At 38.9% G+C, this 23722-nt stretch overlaps 1 protein-coding gene across 3 annotated transcripts; it reads right to left on the bottom strand.

Annotated features, from left to right (window-relative positions):
• Positions 1-2418: 2418 nt before the first annotated feature.
• LOC133516036 (peroxidase-like) lies at positions 2419-22349 on the bottom strand. 3 transcript variants are annotated; one of them, XM_061848722.1, is made up of 13 exons: positions 22005-22349; positions 17384-17493; positions 17008-17308; positions 16621-16858; positions 16208-16370; positions 15693-15889; positions 13308-13500; positions 12581-12778; positions 10346-10623; positions 7692-7847; positions 6947-7067; positions 5113-5293; positions 2419-4662 (listed from the first exon to the last, which is right to left on the bottom strand). In XM_061848722.1, the coding sequence occupies exons 1-13, from the start codon at positions 22124-22126 to the stop codon at positions 4527-4529; spliced, it is 2394 nt and encodes a 797-aa protein (XP_061704706.1). In that variant the 5' UTR covers positions 22127-22349; the 3' UTR covers positions 2419-4526. The 3 variants fall into 3 exon arrangements, with proteins under 3 accessions (XP_061704706.1, XP_061704707.1, XP_061704708.1); XM_061848723.1 differs by lacking the exon at positions 22005-22349 and adding an exon at positions 17646-17686; XM_061848724.1 differs by lacking the exon at positions 22005-22349 and adding an exon at positions 17584-17602.
• Positions 22350-23722: the final 1373 nt, after the last annotated feature.

Here is a 23722-nt window from a genome sequence, read left to right as displayed (position 1 = left end):
GTTAATTATTGATTAAGATTAAGACTGGTGGTATAAAACTATAGGACGAAGACCAAAAGTTGGAAAATCATTAGGACAACAATATTAAAATACTGATTTATATAGAAATTAATTGCTTTATTAGAAAACACATTCCCCTAATGAGGGCACCACTGGACGGTCGACCCACTATTAAGAATTAATATTTACTTTCTTTACGATTTGTTAATTTTAAGCATTTAAATTTCATAATTTTACTTCTTAATTGTACTTGCCAGACAATAAGGCCTGTACCGAAAAAAAAACTGTAAGTTTCAAGCACCTGTAATTTTGTTTCTAAGCATGATGACATTGATGACTACTGCATTCTTACCGCGATAAAAAGTCTTATTATTATATTTATATATTGCAATATAAATAATTCTGGTTTAACGCTGTTCGACTTTACACCGGTAAATAGAAGAAATCACTGAAAATTGGGCTTTTCCAAAAAGCAAGAAAATTTGCAACATCCTACATGCCTGATTTCGAAACACTTAAAATTACCTCGAAGTTTCGTGCATTTCATAATAAATAAGTAATTTAGTATGTTGTCTCTTGAACAGAGGCCTCCAAGCGGCAGGTCTCTAGTAACAAGTGAGGGCCTGGGCCCATCTCAAAGATTGCTTATAGAATCTGCGAAAACGAAGCATACCTGTCGTAACTATCGTAAAATCTGTGGTAGATATGCAACTAAATTGCAAATAACTACGATGAAAGTCAATTCAGTTCTTCGTACGAAGGTTAGGATAACTAAAGTTACAAAAAATGTGTGTTACTTATTTTACTTAATTCTAGGTCAGGTCGAAAATTTCACTCCCCTTTGTACTTCGAAGGACGGGCCAGAAGACTGTAATTTTATGGCGGCTGTACTGTGTTTGTATATTGTGCTTAGAAGTTCGATGTTGATAGATTTAGTTGTTGATATTGTAAACCTTTTGTTACGTAATATCTAAATAACAAGTATTGGTTTCTATTAGCACGTCTTCTCATCTTGCCTTTTAATAATGAGGTCGCAAGCGTGCGTCCCTGGTAATATGTGACGAGAAGGGACAGTTTTTAAAAATTCATGAAAAAATTATGGTGGTAAATTATACAAAATGCTGTGTAAGAACAGTTTCAGCAAATGTTGTAGATTGTTTAAGTATCAAAATTACGTTGAAATTAGGTTGATTTTCAGAGTAATTGACACCTGTTTTGAAGTAATTTCTGGAGAAAATTGATTTCGTCTATTTTACACTACTTCAAATGTATAATAACAAAATAGTACATTTCGATGCTAGTGCGAAAAGTATGTCATTAGTTCACGAGTACCAAGATATCTTGCCACGAGCCGTAGGCGAGTGGGAAGACTCGGGACGAGTGAAGAATGACATTTCCGCACGTGTATCGAACGACGTTTTTTAATACAGTTGCGAAAAAATAAACAAACAACAAGTACTTTTTTATGCATGTTCTATAAGACTGAAACAATGGTAAATATAAAATATTATACTATTATTGACCTAAGTATCGTTACTTACGATTATTTGTGTATCGTATATTTAAATTATATGAAAAGAATATCGAATGTTGCCTTTGGAAACTTAAAATATTTTTGCAGTAAGAAAAACGCCTCTTCTTTGACAGGCGTTTCGGTAGGTATTCCGTTCCATTCAGACAACTTATTAAGAACGGTTTTTCAATATTTTAAAATAAACGTGTTACAATGATGAAGAGGTAAGTAATAAAATAAGAAATATGCTTATATTTATTATTTTTACATTAACAGTAGGTTTTTATGTTGATTACGTCTTTTAAAGGAAACTAACATTAACACTCATCAATAAGTAGTAGTGAGTAGTGATAATATTGATACCCGAGCAAGGAAAAGAGTCCAACGAGCGTAGCGAGTGATTCTAAAAGTGGAATCTTGAGCGTTGCGAAGGTTTCAATTCAAGGCAATGGGGTTAAACAATTTTTGCCAACGAGTAAAACAAAAGTTTTTCACCACACTAACGCTAGGAATACGAAATGTGCGTAAAACATCAAACAAAATCAAATTTAAATGAATGTTATTCAATATTTAATCATTCAAAACCATATATCATTTTAAAGTCAATTTTACTAGCCAACATAAGGAAACAACTTAAAATTCACATCGAATTACTTTGCCACTCTTGTGGGTGAAATGTTGCTTTCTCATCCGTTTTTGAACAATCAAGAGAGCCTTTACGAGTTAGTGTGGTGAAAACCTTTTTACCTCTTAGGTTTCTGGGTAGTATACTTTTTTTTTTGTTCGTTTTATAAATTTATAACCCCAAAACGGGATGACTATATTTTTTTAATCTACGGATACTGACAAAGCTTGTTTGCCAGAGCATAGCTTGCTTGCAGTGGTGCAAGAAGAAAACAAACGAATATAGGAAACGAAATTTTAATTAACTGTATAAAATAAACTTAATACAATAAAATTATACAATAGCAACCATGGTTACAAAAACCGATATAATGGAGTTGACGTAAAATATACTTTGGAGTAAATTGTGAGAGGAACAAGACAAAGCAATAGTTGAAATAATATTAAAATACTCGTTGTAAGCCGACCCTGGCAACATCACAACGGAGAACGGGTATAACCGAGTTGCGGATTTGTCCTTTTATTTTTTTGGAAAAGTATTAGAAGCAAACATATCCGTGTTAATCCATTTAATGCTTTAACAAAGTCCTTATGCAGTTCACAAACAGACAAATTTTACCATTCTCCATTATTCTGCTTGCTTTTCTTTTTTTTAATATAATCACTTTGTGTTTATAAAGGTCTTTCACAATCCAAATTCAAATCATAAATACAATTGCAAATATGTATAGGGACCGTGCGCGTTGGAGGGTCTGCCATCTTGTGGCCTGAATCGGAACCATTTATAAACATGTACATGTGTTACGTCACGTGTTTTCTTGTGATGGCAGAACCTACTATGCACAAGAAAACACGTGACGTGTAAATGTACATGTTTATAAATGGTTCCGATTCAGGCCACAAGATGGCAGACCCTCCGACGCGCACGGTCCCTATATACTTTTAACTGGATAGCAAAACAAACTATTACATCTTTGAATTTAAATTATGTTTTGATTTAAAAGTCGGACAGGACAAAGTAGCATAAAATAATTGAGAATTCAAAAGGTAAAGTTAAAATTGAATTTACATTGATAATACTAGTGTAATCAGTGTCTCACTAATGCTTGGCGTTACTTTATTTTATTTTATTTCTTCACTATTTCCCCAACCTCCGTCTCATCCATTTATCATCTTAAACTATTTAAGTCTTCTATTCAGACACGTCCTAAATCTTAGTCGGAACAGACGACATTGCTAGACTTGGAAATGCAAGCTAAGATTCAGGCGTCTGGATTATATCCTACATTGAAATTCGATAAACGCAATGAATTGCATTCCAGTCTTTGGCATTGATGGCCTACAAAAGGCCGTCAGTTAAAAATAAAATTAGTATTTTCGATGTCATCAATTCAACTGCAAAGCAACAATCATGTGCATTTTTATATTACGCTAATCTAATTATGCTTTTGATGGGATGACAATAATTTATGACTTCAATGAGTATTAATCTTAATGAACTACGGAGAACCGTACTACATTTTATGAATTATTATATGAACACTGCGCGAAGCGCACTACACGCCGCTGCGTAGTGTGGATATAATACATACCTAACTATTTAAAACAGGTGAAAAAGTTGTCCGGTATTCGAATATAATTTAAAGCATTGTCATTTTAGAAACTAAATAGCTTTTCTTTTACAATTTTAAACAGCTTCCTAGACCTTTTAACATATGGGTCTAATATATAGGAAGCCACTCGGCCGCGGGCGACCGCGGCCCGCGACTATCACAGCCGCTGCACTAGGGGAAGGACTGGCACTGACTTATTCCTAGACAGGTAATTAATGCACAAATACTGAATGTCTGTACTGGAACTTTCCTTACTGCGGTTTGGAACAAAATTTGGACTACTCACTTTAAAAACATTAAACAATCTCTTAATTTAATTGTCGCCTAAATTATGATAATTTTTTTAACGCTTAGATATATCTACGACACGAAAATTGTATGACTATATGACAACCCAAGATAATTAAATTATAAAAAACTGTTTAAGGCAGACACGTTACGTAAATACTAATAAATATGTATCGCACGGGCACAAACGAGGACGTGACGATATTGAGAACGTCGATAACATAGGTGTTTATCGGCGGGCTCTTCATTTGTGGCACTTGCGGTAGCGCAGACTCGGTGCCCGATGCGCTAGGCACGTGCCGGCCGCTACTGCGCGCTACTCGCCCCGCACCAGCCCGCTACTGCGCGCTACTCGCCCCGCGCCGGCCCGCTACTGCGCGCTACTCGCCCCGCGCCGGCCCGCTACTGCGCGCTACTCGCCCCGCGCCGGCCCGCTACTGCGCGCTCCTCGCCCCGCGCCGGCCCGCTACTGCGCGATACTCGCCCCGCTACTGCGCGCGGCCGCCGGGCGCCACGCGAGTCTTCAGCCACTTTGTGGTGCGCGACAGCAGGTCCGGCTGCGGAGCCTCCTGCCAAGCCTCCAGGTTCACCTTCTTGATTTCGTCGCAAGGAACTTTAGGATTGCTGAAAAAAGGAGCGTTATTAAGCATTCAGAATTCACATAAGACCTCAAAATGCGAGTCGACATGGAATGGAATGAAAATGGTCTTCAAATCAAAGCTTTTTGCTATTCGCCGAATTTTGATGGGAGGGAATCATGAAATAACAAAACAAACAGTAATGATCTATAGATCGTGTCATTCACGAAGACGCTTGCATTGACTCGTAACGCGGCATCGTGGATGACACGAACTATAATGATTGTGAACTTAAAATAAGTAGTCCTACACCTAAAAATAGCTTACGTTATCTGATACACTCTTCGGTGGTATGCAGGATGGTGGGCGGAATGGAACCGGAACAATATAACTCTAGTGCAACTGGCTGCTTGCTACAGCATAAAATCTTGTCGAGAATATTCAGTCCTTCAGAGAAAAGAAGTCTAGGATGTCTGTTGTTGATATTAGCGTTTACCTAGGGGAGCTCGGCTGGAAGACGTCCCTCTGCACGGCGCTGAGGCCCCCGTCGTCGCACAGCAGACGGGCCAGCGAGGCGCGCTTCAGCTCAGCCAGCTGACGCTTGGTGAAGCTGCCGGCCTCGTCAGCGTGCGAGTAGAAGTAGCGGTCGCCGAAGCGCGTGCGCCACATTTGCTCCTCTGTAAAAGATAAACGATAGCATTTAGGATGCGTCACTTTAACAGAAATTAGAATCCCTAAAGGAAGACCGAAAAAATTAGAATGCGTAAAATCTACGCTATTCAAGCTTGGTCCAATAAGTCAAATAAGTGGCATCTGAATCAAAGGTAAATTGAGCTAGAGATGAATTACCTAGTTCAAAACAGCGTTTGAGACGAAGTATACAATAATAGACGTTGTCGAAAAATATAAGTTATAGGATTGTAGTAGGCCTGAATGTTTTGGAGATATTAGGTAGCAAGAGGCAGTAGCTAGGTTGCCAGAGCTCAACGAGGGGGGGGTGGGGTTAGGGTCGGCAACACGCATGTAACTCCTCTGGAGTTACAAGCGTACATAGGCTACGGAGATTGCTTACTATCAGGCAGGCCGTATGCTTGTTTGCCACCGACGTAGTATAAAAAAAAAAATAGCTAAAATTATGAAAGTAGGGCTCAAAAGGATTCAAATAAATTGTGCTGAGTGACAATGAAAAGTGTGTGTAGCTTTAAGTTAAACGAATATGTTCCGACGAACGACAAATATTTGAACAGCCAACTCAAACATACCAGCATAGGACGTAATTGTTCCATTAAAACACTGCCACTGCCAGGCAAACAATAAAGGCCTTTGTTGCACACAATGTCATTGATTTGTGAAAACCAGATATAGTCAGTTAAACTAACAATCATTTTCAAGTGTGTGACTATGTTGTTTTTCTTACACTTTTATTGGTCGATTAAATGACTGCCAGTGAGATCGAAATCAACTTCATAAGCGCGGCGCGTGGGGAGAGGGGACCTTTTTATATCAGGTATCAGCAGTTGTGTTAGGAATATTCATAAAATATTATGCATCTGTTGATTTTTTTTAATGCTGACAAAGATCTACAAACCAATATATTAACTTTAATTTTATTTATCATTTTAGGTGTTTCCTGCTGTTTTAGAAAAGTTTAAGAGCACGGCGACTTTATCAATGAACTCATTCCTAATTTCTCCATGCAATTTCGCAGCAGCAGCCTGTACCTGTTGCACAAAATACTATATCATGCCACAACTAGTTGTATTAATTAGTCTACCTTAATGTCCTTAGCACCATGAGAACAGATCTCAAATAAAAAAAAATTAACAACTAAAATCTTGCTTATTTTTTTATTATATAGGAGGCAAACGACTCAAAATAAATTTAGACTGACCATAAATTATTCACTATGTCACCATTTTTACTAAAAATGCAAAAATAAATAACTCAGCCTGTATACGTCCCACTGCTAGACACAGGCTTTCTCTCATACGCGAGAGGGTTTGGGCTATATTCCCCATGCTGGCCCAATGCGGGTTGGAGACTTCACATACACCTTTGAATTTCTTTGCAGATCTATGCAGGTTTCCGCACGATATTTTCCTTTACCGAAAAGCTAGTGGTAAATATCATACCAAATATGTAAAAAAAGTAAACATGCAGGACTCACGCACAGGCACTATCTCCGCTGATTATGGTCGCCTATCGCTAGCCACGCCAACGTGGCGCGTGGCTCACTATTAATAGTCTCGTATTATTATTATATCATATTGCAGACACTGTACGTCGCTTTGCCTTGCCCACTTGTTTATAAGTATTAAAAAGAAACTTACTGATAAGGCACGTGAAGGTTGGACCGAAGGAAGAGCCAGGCAGAGGAGTTTCGGCCATGGCGCCCACGACCAAATCCACGTCGCTGGGGTGCTCGTACACTTGCATTAGCTTGTCAACCACCTGTCAACACGTGGTCATTATTATATTGCCCGTATAAATTAGAATCGATATAGGTAAACGGCGGTACTGATTTACTAATCTATGAAACTAGATCAGTATAAAATGTTTATCGCTCTTGGTTAAATCGAGCCTTCACGATGAACACGCTTGGTGGTTTTGCTGCACGGTCGAGATAATATAGGTAGTGACTAAAATTCAGCCACTAGGACTACACGATGACGTCTGGTGTTTTATTTGGTAACTTTACGTAGGCACCTATGTTAGATTTCAGCTACACATGTATGTATCATTTTAAACGACAGGCATTATACTATCAAAGAAAATTTTAAATAGAGGTGGATTGTCAAAGAAAACTTTGTAGCCACAATAAATTTACTGCCATCTTTCGACACATTATTACAACTTTTAGAACGCCATTTGATTTTGATCTTTAAATAACAAAAAGTGGCGTCATCTAATAGAGCATAATAGGCCAACCCAAAGGTTATGGCGCCATCGCTCGAAACCATGCCGCCATACCTACCACAAATTCTCTTTGGCATACGTAGGCCTTCGAGCTATTGAGGAATGTGAAACAATCGGGTTATAAAGATGTTCTGTATATGAATATAAGTAAGAAGTAACCTCCTGCGGGATGAGATCGGTGAAGTGCTGGAAGGTGGTGGCGGGCGGCAGGTCGCAGAGCGCGCGGTAGGCGGCGTAGCCCGGCAGGCCGTGGTCGCGGCCGCGCTGCACGTCCAGCGCCAGCGCGTCCAGCCCGCCCAGCCAGCCGTCTCGCACCTGCACAAGTGTTCCACTATTATTGCACTCGTCTTGTTACACAGGTGATAATGTTTCATTGTCAAGTGAACATGAACCATCTAAGGACATACCTAGAAAGTGATACGCTTTCGTGAAAACCCGGACGCACATTTCGTGTCGTTACACATAAGTGATTGTGTTCAACCTGCCCCGTTTCCAGTTTTGTCACGAAGCGCATTCAGACTTTAGAAATATGTAAGTGTTACAGACACACACGCACCGATACACATTATTTCAATTTTTACTAAAGGCGCTGACGTAAATTGTATTGTGAATTCCAGTAAAAACTAAAACTGATGATTAGTTGGATTAGATATCAATAGTCAAGTTCTATAAACATCATCAAGTTACACGTCGATTAACACAAAATGATACTAAGTAGTCGAACTGTGTACTTATACACATACTCGTATGTGTACGTAGGCACGTCTAATGAAGAAGATGGAGGCAGACCAAGATAAGTTGGCAGCGATTTTGATAGCCCAGACGGTGCAAGTGTCAAGTAAACGTCATAATTGGCTACTTGACTGTTTTTTGTAAATAATGTCAAACAATCTTGATTTTCCTGAGGATCAAATGTCTATATAGGACTCATGGCATTTAAGCAACACAAAGGCCAGAAATGAGAGTTAAATTAAAGTCTGACGCTCGCACTCGACGATTGAAACGCCTCTAACAAAATGATGACGACTCTAACAAGGTGATATGACGTCACATCATATAAGTCTGTCCTAAATGTATGGAAGATCAAGGAAATTGCCATTTTGACCCTGAAATATTGCGTTTATGTGTATAGTTTTCATACAATTTATTTTTCAATAAAATGTAAGGAATCGAATAGTAACATTTTCTTTTCTATTTTTGAAAGACAAAAATATATATATTTTTTTACATTTCGGAGCCTTGTATTTTTTATAATCTAAATATAATTTTTTAAATTCCACTTTTTTATAATGGATGGCTCATTTTCTATCCATTTAACTAATCTTTGTTATAATATTCAACATGCGTCAAGTACCCAATTTCACAGAAGTTTGACGTTTAAAATAACCCCTGCACCGTCTGGGCTATCAAAATTGCTGCCGACGTATCTTGGTGTGACTCTATATCGTAAACATTAAATATCAATGAATAACAATAGATATCAATGTAAGTGTGCGTAAATTACGGCGGTATTCATAAAACCACTGGCACTCAATATACTAAAACAAACATGACATCACTATTGTATTAGGTATAAATAAAATCAATAGGTACGAGTCCATTCTTGTTAGCGCATAAGATTTTTTTTTTGTTTACTCTTACAAATAGGTAGGTACTTAATACTTACATGTTTAGTACAGTCACCATCAGATATCGGAGCGGCCAAGGCCTTTACAAAAATGTCCATGCTCATTGAGTTATTTTCGAACATCACGGGCCATGGGCCAGGGCCCCCCGATATCTGATGGCAACTGCATCTATATATTGATGAAAATGAAAACAAAGATACGTGAATACCGTCTTAAAACCAAGGTAGACGATGACAAGTCAAATGAATATATTATATTGCGTATATCGACGCGAACATGTGTCAATGTCACGAGTAAACAGCGTGACTGCCAAGGTTGCAGAACACACGGAAAAATAGGCAACAACTTACTCATTCATTTTACTTGTAACGTTTGTCGTTTGTCAGTTGCACACTATGTAGGACATGTACGAGTATGTATTTAATTTACAAGTTAGGCAATTTTGAAAGATGCCTTCCATTTATTTTACTTTCAATGCATAAATGGACAAAGAGGTCAGAAAAAAATGTTATAATGGTTATTGTAATGTTAATTAGTTGTTTTTTTTCTGGCCGGGCATTCACCTTAATACATATGTACCTAGCTAATGGATTATGCTTATGCACATAACATTATTAAGGCACATATAGCGGAGATTTACGCCTTGCTTTGAGAAATACCGCGGTGTACCTACCACCGTATTTCATCGAATCATTGGTGTGTTGTGTGCATTTACCTAGGTACACACAGTTTTCTCTTAGTATATGAAGAAATAATAAAATCTGTATCTGTTTTATTATTGGGAATAAAAAAGTTACTAGACAGATTTTCAGTTACCACACCACCAAAATGATTGATTTAGATTCCTGTCACATTAAAGGATTTACCATATTATTTGTCCACAATCTACGAGTTTTCGAGCATGATATCTGACTTAAAGAACGTTTCCATGATGCACTGTGCCCACACTTCGTCACTAATGCTGACTAATTACAGTGGTTTCAATCACTATACTATACCTATGTATTGTAACATGTAATTTGCCTACATCATCATCGAATTAAAAATTATTCTAAATCATTTGAGGATCTTCTCCAGGGCGCCGTGCACGCTGGGTGGCTTAAAGAAAATTTCCTTATAATATTGCGACCACACATCATCACTGCTTTTACTATAGCTAACGTTAGTGAGATAAAATCAACTTACATCATCATCGTAGTTCAAGTCCATCCCCTGACTCTTCTGCTCCGCCATGCCCTTCAGGATCTTCTCCAGATGGCCGGGCACTATGGTGGGCTTGAAGAACGTCTCCTTGAGGCGGTGTGATGAGACATCGTCGTTGGTGTCCACCAGTTCGATGTCCTGGTCGAGCATGGTGTGCACGAAGTGGAAGGCGGCCGTGGCGAACGAGTTACTGACGGTCGGGTTCACATCGGAGTTGTAGCCGGTGTCGTAGCTGTCGTACAGTTCGTCGAAGGCTTTACCTGGTGAAAAATTGTTGAATTTCAGCTTTAGAGTTTCATTTTTAACTATATCAATGAAATTAAATTGATTACTGGAAGCATATTATGGAAATTAATAAGGTAGAACAAAAACAGTCCAATAAATGTTGAAACAACGAATTGAAAGAGATAACCCTGTCAAAAACTAAAACAGGGTACACAAGGGTAACAACTGTTGTTGAACGACATGATTCATAATTTTTCGCTGAACCACTACTACTACTACTCCGCTGATCCAGTAAACGTATGAACAAAGTGATGTAGATACTTGACAGCCAGTGACGGTAGGTGATGTGCTGCATCTCCGCGACAACGATGCGGCGCGCCTTGTGGAACAGGTAGTCAGAGCTCCAAGCCGGGTTGAACACGCCCAGAGGTTGTGCTCGCGACCACAATGCATAGTGTTGTAACTATTTGTAGTAGTTACCAGTAAGGGCGGGTAGCCAATGAGCGTAGGTGATGTGCTGTATCTCTGCGACAACGATGCGGTGTGCCTTGTGGAACAGGCAGTCAGAGCTCCAGGCCGGGTTGAACACGCCCAGAGGTTGTGCTCGCGACCACAATGCATGGTGTTGTAACTATTTGTAGTAGTTACCAGTAAGGGCGGGTAGCCAATGAGCGTAGGTGATGTGCTGCATCTCTGCGACAACGATGCGGTGCGCCTTGTGAAACAGGCAGTCAGAGCTCCAGGCCGGGTTGAACACGCCCAGAGGTTGTGCTCGCGACCACAATGCATGGTGTTGTAACTATTTGTAGTAGTTACCAGTAAGGGCGGGTAGCCAATGAGCGTAGGTGATGTGCTGCATCTCTGCGACAACGATGCGGTGCGCCTTGTGGAACAGGCAGTCAGAGCTCCAGGCCGGGTTGAACACGCCCAGAGCTTGTGCTCGCGACCACAATGCATGGTGTTGTAACTATTTGTAGTAGTTACCAGTAAGGGTGGGTAGCCAATGAGCGTAGGTGATGTGCTGCATCTCTGCGACAACGATGCGGTGCGCCTTGTGGAACAGGCAGTCAGAGCTCCAGGCCGGGTTGAACACGCCCAGAGCTTGTGCTCGCGACCACAATGCATGGTGTTGTAACTATTTGTAATAGTTACCAGTAAGGGCGGGTAGCCAATGAGCGTAGGTGATGTGCTGCATCTCTGCGACAACGATGCGGTGCGCCTTGTGGAACAGGCAGTCAGAGCTCCAGGCCGGGTTAAACACGCCCAAAGTTTGTGCTCGCGACCACAATGCATGGTGTTGTGACTATTTGTAGTAGTTACCAGTAAGGGCGGGTAGCCAATGAGCGTAGGTGATGTGCTGCATCTCTGCGACAACGATGCGGTGCGCCTTGTGAAACAGGCAGTCAGAGCTCCAGGCCGGGTTGAACACGCCCAGAGCTTGTGCTCGCGACCACAATGCATGGTGTTGTAACTATTTGTAATAGTTACCAGTAAGGGCGGGTAGCTAATGAGCGTAGGTGATGTGCTACATCTCTGCGACAACGATGCGGTGCGCCTTGTGGAACAGGCAGTCAGAGCTCCAGGCCGGGTTAAACACGCCCAAAGGTTGTGCTCGCGACCACAATGCATGGTGTTGTGACTATTTGTAGTAGTTACCAGTAAGGGCGGGTAGCCAATGAGCGTAGGTGATGTGCTGCATCTCTGCGACAACGATGCGGTGCGCCTTGTGAAACAGGCAGTCAGAGCTCCAGGCCGGGTTGAACACGCCCAGAAGTTGTGCTCGCGACCACAATGCATGGTGTTGTAACTATTTGTAGTAGTTACCAGTAAGGGCGGGTAGCCAATGAGCGAAGGTGATGTGCTGCATCTCTGCGACAACGATGCGGTACGCCTCGTGGAACAGGCAGTCAGAGCTCCAGGCCGGGTTAAACACGCCCAGAGGTTATGCTCGCGACCACAATGCATGGTGTTGTGACTATTTGTTGTAGTTACCAGTAAGGGCGGGTAGCCAATGAGCGTAGGTGATGTGCTGCATCTCTGCGACAACGATGCGGCGCGCCTCGTGGAACAGGCGGTCGGAGCTCCAGGCCGGGTTGAGCGCCGCCAGCGCGCGCGCCACGCGGTTGTGCTCGCGCACCCACAGCGCGTACATGCTCGTCAGCCACGGGTGCATGTTCACGCGGATGTCACCTAAACAACATCTTTTGTTAATACACGGGTTTCTTGCTGCATCACCAACCATCAAACAGGTAATGACATTATTTTGGCCTTTAGACATATATTTAGGTACATAACTGCTAAAAAGGATAGTGGACGACCGCTTCTCCATACCAACATAGTTATTTTCCTCCCTGGATGTTGACATTATGGAAAATATTTTTTAGTTTTGATTATTATAAGATGTACAAGCGAAAAACAAACTTCATACAATTTTTATAAGCTCCTAATTCTTATAGTAATTAAATAATCGAAAAATTCAAACAATGGAGTATAACTATGGTTAATATACATTCATCAAATTGTGCAAAAATATATCCTGTAATGTTATAGTAACTAAGTAATCCCGATAACGTTTGCAAACTTTGGCGGACGTCGCGTCCTTCTTTTAAGACTAGTTTCTTTACTGGGTAGGTAACAATTTGGGCAATAGGGTCAGTCAACAGACCAAGCCAAGTCTTACGCAGACCTCCCTCCCTTAAAATTAGTTTAACGGACTCACCAGCTTTAAAGCAGATGTCGCCACGGCCGGCCACGAGACACTGCGCGGTAGGGTCAGCAGACAACGGCGGCAGATTCGCACCGGGACCCGAGGTCTTGAGCAGACCTCCCTCCTTCTCGCGGAGCGCCGCCGCCTCGCGGCCGTTCGTACCGTACAGCTGGGAGCCGTCCATGAAATGCGTGGCTTGGTTCATCTGTAAGTAAGTAGTTCATTCCTTTATTTAAGGATGACGTAGATTTACACTAACATCATCATCATAATATTATTATTATATTAACCAGGAGTTTGGTTTAAATTGTCTCTAGAAAAAAAAAAATTCATTAAACTCCGTTGAACCTATTTCAGTTAAGATTTTAACTAAACTGCGTATGTACCTATACCTGCAGTATTTTATTTATGTTATATATATGTCAGTTATTTAATTAATCGCATTTCTATGTTGTCTCGTTACATTTATTACAGGAAAAGTAAGGTAGAGTCAGACAAAAGAGTAAAGTAAGTATGCCAGACTAAGATAACTCTGCGTGACATTTGCAATGGCAAAGTATGGAATTTTTTTATGAGAATACGACATTTATAATGACACTCCCTCACTTTTTTATATCGAATTGGTGCAAAGTTGCCCTGGATGGACTCTAATGCATAAAGAGCTCTAGCACAAACAAACCTATCATACCATAAATGCATGACTGACTGTTCAACAACAAGGTCATTGTGGTAACCAAAAAAAAAACATAAACACCTATTGCATCGCGGAAATTTCCGATGTTTTCATAATACGAGTGCCTACTTACCCTTTCTTTATCAAAACGAATAATGATTATCATTTAGCCTGATTGTGATAAGCCACGGTTTACACATCACACCTATCTCCGTAAAACGTGGGCAGAATAGATACAGACAGTGATTAGAGAAAGGAATTTTCCAGAAAAGTGTATGGAAATTGAATAAAGTAATGCGTCATTCCTCTCCTCATTCAATTGTGTCAAGAGCCTATTTGAAATAAAATCTTTCAAGTCAACATTCAGTCAGTGTTTCTTTTAACGGAACCGAATATAATTAAAATATTAAAAATAATCTTAACAAAGGCCGCAAAACAAGGTCAATGAACTGAACTGGTAATGTCTCATTCAGTGCTGACTGAACGAAACTGTAACGGGGTTAGTACAGTCAGCGATTCAAGTCTTTAGAAAATAAAAAACAATTTTTATTTAGTAATTACTTCGATTAGGTTCAAATGAACATGTTGTTTTTAAGCAGTCTAGTTCGCTTGTTTACGTATTCAGTTTTACCTTGAGCTCGAGTTGCATAAATTGCACCCGCTATTATGCAAGTACCTACACGCTTCCAACGTTTATACAATTGAACGACAAATACTCCGATATATGATGATACACTGTGCACTGGCTAAACAGAACCAAAGTGCAGCCTATTTTTAGTTAAACTGAGCTCGTGTAAATACCTATCTATATTGGCATCTGTTACTATAAGGGAATTAGTAATCAACACGAGTTACGTTACGAATCACCGTTTTACAGTACATAATTATGGCCCTATAAATTTTCGACATAGGCACGTAAAGTGCTAATTACTGCACTAGTGCGGTAAAGTTCCTACTTAATATGGTCCTCCACATCGTATCGTCGCTATGCCTGCTCAATTTTGTATCTATATAAACAATGTTAAAAGTACTAATGTAAAATAGGTACCTAATACATAATAATGTTATCAGACATGCTAGTATAACGCATAATAAAAATACGAAGTATAATTGTACTTTGAACAAATAGGTATAGTACCCAGATATGACATTAAGTACCGACCAAGAACGCTGCGTCGAGTAATTTCCCGAGAATAAACGTTTAAGACAATAATAACTTCTAGTAAAGTAGAGTCAAACCAACCTGAGTTGGTAGCTAGTTCGATAGCAAGTCATAATTTCATAGAAGTTTGACGTTTAAAATAATACTTGCACTTTGTCTATACTATTAAATTCGTTGCCAACTTAGCTTGGTCTGACTCTATGACATTCATTACAGTTCCGACACTCTTTATATGTCAATAAATTATACCGTTCCACACGTTTTAACAAAACTAAAATTAAATACCCCTTAGACATTTGAATGGTTCATTTCGAAAACTGGAGTTGTATGAAAGGCCATTTGATATTTACCAGTCGCTTTTGGGTGAAGGAAAACATCGTGAGGAAACCGGACTAATCCTAATAAGGCATAATTTACCCTCTGGGTTGGAAGGTCAGAAGGCAGTCGCTTTTGTAAAAACCAGTGCCTACGCCAATTCTGAGGATTAGTTGTCAAACAAAAATGCCGGGACAACGCGAGGAAGAAAAAAATTAATGCACGTAATCAATGTAATGCAACTCACCTGTTCTGAAGCACCAAAACTGCAGTCTCCTCTGTAGGTTGTGGCCGATCGGGTATACTCCATGCAGGTTTGATATTCCTTTTTGTAGAAGAGATCATCAAAAGGTACAGATATAGGCATGCAGCTCGGATGAAGGTAGCGAGGTGATAGCGCTGAGCCATCATTGTCACAGCAGCGGATCGCCTGGTGGGTATGGACTAGAAACAAAGATCATAATATGTAGCTACCTATTACATCTATAAAATCATAAACGTCGAATATAATGTAATTATTTTTATTTACTTACATATGTGATTAAAAATAGAACAAGTCTAACACAAGACCATCGTATTCATTTCGTAAAGACTAACTCGTCAGACTCGTATACTTAAAACAGGTTTTCCAACCAGGGTGATTGCCCGTAGCTAAATATAGACCTACCTATTCCTAACTGAAAATGATAGCTAATCCCTAGTATAACAGCAACAAGAGAGACAAGAAATGTAACATATGTGATAACTAGTTACAAAACTTACTTGTCTTCCTTACGGGGATGTGAACCAAGTCTTGGTAAATGAACTGACTCCAAATAGGCAAGGCAATGCTCTTTTTGTCATCAGGTCGATCTAAGTTACTGGTAAGTTTTGTGCTGACTAAACGGGCAGACGGCAGGGGCTTATTGTTTGCAGAAGAGCGAGGCTGAAATCCAAAACAGTTTTTTAGGATAGATATTTTAAACCACATACATCAGATATACATCCTAATTAGAAAATAATAACAAGTGCTTATTGTAAATTGCAATCAGTGTCTGTCGCTCCTTTTGTGACATGAAATATGTAAATAAAATGAATATATTTTAAGTTCTCATTTTAAGTGAATTGTACAAATTCTTATGAGAATAAAGAATCTTTAAACCGAATTAGCTAATAATTTGAGTTTTTATACTAACCTCTTCGATGCCGTCAGCATATCTTGGGTGCAAGAGCCGCTTGTAGCCAGTTAGTGATTGGCCCCAGGAAGATCGCACAGGATTATTACAAGAGCCATCGAAGGAGCGATAACGTGATGATAACTTGTTAGAACGGCACGCCAGCCTTTCAAGCGCGGCACACTCCGGCCCATATTCACTATCACGCAAGTTCAAAGTACTAACATAACTTGCACACTCGTCCTTAGCCAAACCGTACCTAAAATAAACACAAATAAAACCTAAACTAACATCATCATTTGATGTTACCAATTTGTAATTAACTGTTCAGAAAGACTAATGATTATTTTAAAACAAACAATTTAACGCGTAAATGGACTGAGGAAAACCTTATATTAACCGACTAACCTTGTGCATCGAGTTACAACAAGATTCTGTGACGCTTTTGTGATAATCATAGATGACTTTTCATAAAACATCGCGTCGTCAGAAGGAAGGCCTTGGATCATGAATCCCTTTCCTGGTGATCCTGCTCTTGGAGTTATCCCAGCAGCGTTAAGATTTTGTTCTAGCCTCTCCAACAATGAAACTGAAAACTTGCTAATACTGATAGACTTGTTGGTTTGGATTCCAGTTATAGGGGGAAGTCTTTTTAACATCTCTGCACTTGGAAATGGGAAGTCATACATTGGAGGCGGGTGAAGATTGTCTGGAAAGAAATAAAACTTTTAAAATGCCAAAAATATATCGAAGCAAAAAATTCTGATCTGGATGTGTTCCTTACCAGAATTCAAAATTAAGTTAAGCGGATAAGGAGCGACATGGCTCCCAAACGTTACTCCCGCCCACAGCACAACTCCCAGCATAACCACCTTGACCATTTCTTCCAGAATACTGAAACAATACAGAGAACATCCGTTAATTAAGTAATATAGCAGCTTAGCAGCATTGACCAATCGAAACATTAATCATGGTTATACGCACATTTTAATTACGACAATAACTTATTTATGAGTTTCAATCAAATCTAGAATATGGCTACAAACCGGCAGATACAATTAACGACCAACATGAATGAACCTCTAATGATTACTGTTAAGTTCGAAATGAAACTGGCACACAAGTGGGTAAACAGTTTATAAGAAGATATTCTGATATCAGGGGCGACGGCTAAGGGTATCGGCCTGACCTATGCTGGTCGAGTCGGACCTTTAACATCTCTTGATAGTACCTAAGAACAAGATATGTAGAGTTATTACGTTTTGTTTCTCTTATCAAGGTGCCAAGCCTCCAATGATGTAGGGACAAGCCCCCGGATCCTCTTACGCGAATCAGACTTTGTTCACATTTAATAGGCGTCATTAATATTTGTCTGGCTGATTATCTGAATAGTACATAAAGGGTTCTGTATCCACGTAGGTAGTATCTACATTCTATGTAGATACTACCTACTGAGTGTAAGAGATTTTTTTTTAAAAGCCTCTTCAACAATGAAACTGTTACGGATCTCCATACAAAACAAAGACCACTATGACTGGCTATATTGGTACACATATATACCTATATTATTTTATATTGCTATACTCATACTTCAGCCACAATGAGAATAATAAATAATATGAAATGTCATTCAATAATTGATGCCTACGGTTAAACAGTAACCTCGTGATCCAAAGGTAATTGTATTATCTTTGATACTATTCACAAATAGGTAAGTATTTTTCTTAATAAGGCACATAAGAGATGAGGGTGGAGGGCTTTGCCCAACAGTGGGGCACCACATAGGCTAGTAATAATAATTATTCCGGACCTAATAATTTCATTATATGTATGCTAGTTTTAAGGTATATCTTTGGACCAATAGTTGCCTAAACATAAAGATTCATTTCATTTCATAATCCTGCTGAGCCCCTCGGTGTGTGGGTTAAGGAAATTGCTGAGTACCTGTGAAAAGTTTGCCAATAATCATGGGTTGTTATATAATGTAAATAAATCCGAATACATGGTTTTTAGCGGGGGAAATAAAGCGCCTAGTAGTGTACCGGAGATTAAATTGTATGGTTCTCCACTAAACATAGTGCAGCAATTTAAGTATTTGGGGCATATACTTACTCCAAGTCTTAAAGACGATAGTGATTTAGAAAGGGTGCGTAGGGCGTTGTCGGTGAGAGCCAATATGTTGGCCCGCAGGTTTGCTCGTTGTTCCAACGAAGTTAAAAAAACGCTTTTTAAAGCTTATTGCACATCTTTTTACACGAGCAGCCTGTGGGTAAACTACACTCGAAAAACTTACACCGCCCTACGCGTACAATATAATAATGCGTTCAGGGTGCTGATGCGGCTGCCCCGCTTCTGCAGCGCATCAGGGATGTTTGCGGAAGCGAGAGTTGACTGCTTTTATGCAACAATCAGAAAGAAATGCGCGTCCCTGGTGCGGCGGGTGCGGGATAGCCGCAACCGCATCCTGGCCATGATAGCGGATAGGATTGATTGTCCTTATATACGACATTGCTGCAGTGTGCACATCTCTTACAATGCTCAAGTAGTGGGGTGATGTGCGCACTGTTGCAATGGAGTATTTATTTATTTGTGTACATAGCCATAGTAATATAAAAACCTTAGATATAAGAATACTAACGTAGATAATAAGATAATGAACTATTTTGTTACTAACCATGTATTACGAATCCTTGTTATTTGAAATAAATGATTAATAATAAAAAATAATAATCATAAAATATTATTATTCTATAGTAAAATAGTGGACATATTTAATGGACCTTTCAATACATACCTCTTTCCGGAATTGGATTAAGGACCTCCAAAAGATAACTCCCTATTATCAATGTTTATCCACGTTTAAGAGGCCATGGTCGTTATCTATATCTAATTAAGTTTCTAGAGAGATCATTAACAAATAAGATAAAATTTAGGTACCTTCGCAGACTAAACAAACATAGTACCCATATAACTATGTTGTTTGCAAATAAAGCGCATATATATCGAACGCCAAGGAACAAACTGTCGTTTTAATAATGTAAAACCTGCACCGCGGTTCTGGACAAAATGACCTGAAGAAAATGATGCATTCGAACCTCTTTATACCATAATATACGTTGGAGTATTTGTATTAAGCGTGTTGTTGCCAATACATAAAACCTGTTTTTATTCAGGTTATTGAACTTTCTATTATACGTTATTTCTTTGATTTCTTTGAGCCATTGATGTGCCATTTAGCATGGTGCTAAAATTTACCTTATAAGTTACCTATGCCTGAGTAAGTTTCGGAAATGACAAATATAGGCATTCAGGCATTTTGTTTGAAATGCAATTAAACTCAAATAGCTTTTCATTTCATTATTCACAAAGAGCATCGGCAGACAAGTGGTAAGTGGTGCTTTCAAACTCAACCCACTACAACCCAGGACTAGTTGCCCAGCAGGGATGGAAGGTTACATGACCTATGTTCACTCATGTTCCAACAAGCAGCGCTATTTTTTCGTATAAAATGGGCCAAGCTTGTTACGAACTTAATTAAGTACCTAGTTGTTTCTTGCTTACAAAGTTTCAAACATAGCTTCTTTAGCTAACTATGATGGAAATGTAGCCTTACGGCTGGCCACGACTTTGTGCGGTAGTGGTGAAGGGTGCCATTAAGAAACGAAAGATCGGATCGCTGTTTCTCGCTCACTCATATGGCAGTCGCTCGCAGCTGCCGTCGCCATGCGAAGTAGTGGTCGGGCCGTTAGATTGTAACCCGAAAAGAAGATGAGCAGGAGGTCAGGAGGCGCAAAATAATTAATATTGGCTGATAACTACGTGTCTTTCAAAAACATTTAAGTTACTCAAAAAATCGGCTAAGTGTGAGTCGGACTCTCGTTCCCAGAGCTCCGACAATTGTTAACAATATTTTTAAGTCCGACTCACGCTTAGATTTCTTATAGGTTTTCCTATATGCCATAGGCTGTGACAGACAGACGGACTGACAGGGAGGCTGACAAACAGACGCACGAGTGATCCTATAAGGGTTTCGTTTTTCCTGAGGTACCGAACCCTAAAAATACACTTACATTTTCGGTTCAAAATACGAATGAACATATGGCTAAGCACAAGCCAAATTGGCCAAGAGGCCAGATTGATTTGAAAAGACGGATCCTTCGAATTGATTTGCCTGACACCATCAAAAAAGCTTATGTTTCCATTATGGTTCCATTCAGAGGGCAGCCTATTACGCCATAGTAGAGCCATAGAAAATCAGAATCCTGAGATGTGAACAGATGTTTTAATGACTGTCAAGGTTCAAGCAGCAAATCAGCATATTGTATACCTAGGTAGGAACGCTAAAGCATTCAAGCGGTGTCTCTTGAACTGAAAGTGTTATTTTAGTGATAATATACCAAAAGATATAGCAATAAGGTATCTTACGATATATTTTACGTACCATTTGAGAGCCCAGTCCACACACGAAGCTATAATATATATTTTGGTATCTTACGATATCTTTTAGCAAGGCATCTTAAGATACCTTGCGATTATATATCTCGGTATATTACGATATATTTTGGTATGTTTCGTCTCTCTCACAATGTAGGTGCTAGACAGACAGCGATATATATTTTGGTATCGTTGACGTGTGTGGTGTTTAGCTATTCTATAAAATATCTGTCTGTATCTTATGGTACCTATATTAATATATATATATTATCGCTCCGTCTGTGACGGGCTGAAAGCCCAAATATACCAAAATATATCTTATACTAAGGCATCTTAAGACACCTTGCAATATATAGCTCGGTATATTACGATATATTTTGGTATATTTCGTCTCTCTCACAATGTAGGTGCTAGTCAGAAAGTGGCATATATTTTGGTATCGTTGGTGATGCTTAGTTATACAATAAGATATCTGTCCGTATCTTACGTTATATTAATATAATATAATTATATTAGCGCTCCGTCTGTGACGGGCTTATTTGTCAAAACTTTTGTACACGACTGTATAATGGAAAATAGAATGAATGAACAAATGACACCTACTTTCACTCATTCTTTAGAGTCTTTGAACAGCTGTTATGTCATGACATGTCATGTGAAGGGGTTTGATTTTTGCAACATTCTACTTTGTTCTTTAATTCCCTACAGTACATACTTAGTACCCACACAGTAGTAAAATGACTGCTTATTTACCAAAATCTATTTATAAACAAGAAAAGATTAATTAAGTATTATTATTAAAATAATAAATGTAAACAATCAACAATAATATTATGATGCCGTTGCCGTCTTATCGCGAAGCTTTCCACTTACTGTCCCATTTGGCATACATTGCGTGTCTTTACTTTACCTTTTTTTTTATCTCACTGTTATTTTAAAGCTGTAATCTAAAAATTATACATTCGACTTACGTGGAATGTTCCCCACACCCATCGCATTCAGACCGCCTTCTGGAACATTTCTCCGGTGACTTGGACTTGGTGGTTTCAGCGTTCAACATCGACTTTCCTTCAATGATCCGTTTAAACAACATAATAGCAGGAGCAGAATTTGTTGTTTACGACAATTATCACGTTTCACGCGAATGTTTAGTTTGTTGAGCACTATAGCTGACGGGACTTGCTCAAAAGAACGATGTTCCATTAGATTGGCAATGGAGCCAATTTCACCTCTACTGCCCAACTTGCACTGAATGGCAGCAATGAGCAAAGTAATGGAACAAACTCGAACTCGGTGCCCCGCCGCGCTGCGCAAGGCGAACGAGAGACTACGCCCCGCCTCTGCCTCTACCTCACCTCCCCCTCCAAAACATCGCCATGAAACTCCACACTCAATGCAAAGGTAACAATGCCACAGCCACAGTGTAGAAAAATATGGTATAAAATTACAGTATCTAAAAGACATTATTGTTACTTTATCTATAAGTACACTGGGAATTAAAATTAAAAACGTTTTACGATCTAAATTTATTAAGTAAACTGTACAGTTTCCCTTCCTTGAACTTTTGAACCCGTTTTATAGATGTGGCCGGTACATGAGTTAATATTTTTATCTGTTTAAAATTAGACTGTGGCCATTATTTTGTCGAGAGACTTTATTACCAAGCGTAAAAAAAATTCCTAAAAAAAATCGACGTTTTATAATATTTTATCGCTAAAGATACACATAAAGACGGGTGTTTTTTTAGGAAAACTTGAGTTTAAGCAGATATAACAAAACACGTGCTCATTATTCTTTCCTACTCTCAAATCAAACATATATTCAAACAAGCCATTAACTTGCAAGTTGCTTGAGCATCGCTTTCTATTGGAGTCAGAAGATTTAAGTAAGTAAATATTCTTTATTGCACCAACAATTATACATTTTACATACATGTAAAACTTTAAATAAATTTTAAAGGAAAATAGAACTAGGTAACAACAGGCGGTCTTATCGCTAAAAAGCGATCTCTTCCAGACAACCTTTAGGTAGCAGAAAATTTAGAACTCATACTAAAGTCAACAGGTAGTGCAAGGAGCTAAATATGGAGACTATTAAACACAAACACACATACTACTTATATGTATAAGTACCTATTAAAACAATAGCTAATACACTAATAAATATACAATATATATATGTATGTATACTTACATTTAGTAAGATTTAGTATTTTTTTAATACTTTGGAGGACAATTTCTCTCAATAGGTTGAGTTTGGGCAGCTAAAAAAAATACGTGTCCGTTACACAGAGTTCAGTATGACTCAAAAAAAATCCCCATGCTGTCTATTGCATAAATCGATCAAGGAATGCATTTTAAGCTCAAGACTAAAACAGCCACAAGTCTTTTTCAAATACTTTTTTTATAAAAATATTTCATATTTCGTGACCTAGACTTAAAAAAATGATTAAATAAATAAATTATGTAAGCGTATCTGATCAAGATATTTCTTTGTGATTAATACAGTTTGATATAGGATTTTTTGGCGCATATTTTCTAGTTTTATTTTAGTAATTTCACTTCTGGTTACCGAGCTATTAATATTTTTTCAGATTTTATTGCTTCTTCGGTATTAATGGCCATGTAGCTACAGTGCCACTAGAAAACCGTAAAACGGTTAATTCAGATTGGTACACGACCATTTGCTT

The sequence above is a fragment of the Cydia pomonella genome, chromosome 3, assembly GCF_033807575.1.
Source record: "Cydia pomonella isolate Wapato2018A chromosome 3, ilCydPomo1, whole genome shotgun sequence".
Lineage (NCBI taxonomy): Eukaryota > Metazoa > Arthropoda > Insecta > Lepidoptera > Tortricidae > Cydia > Cydia pomonella.
The sequence above is the reverse complement of the archived record's forward strand: the minus strand, read 5'-3'. Positions and strand labels throughout refer to the sequence as shown.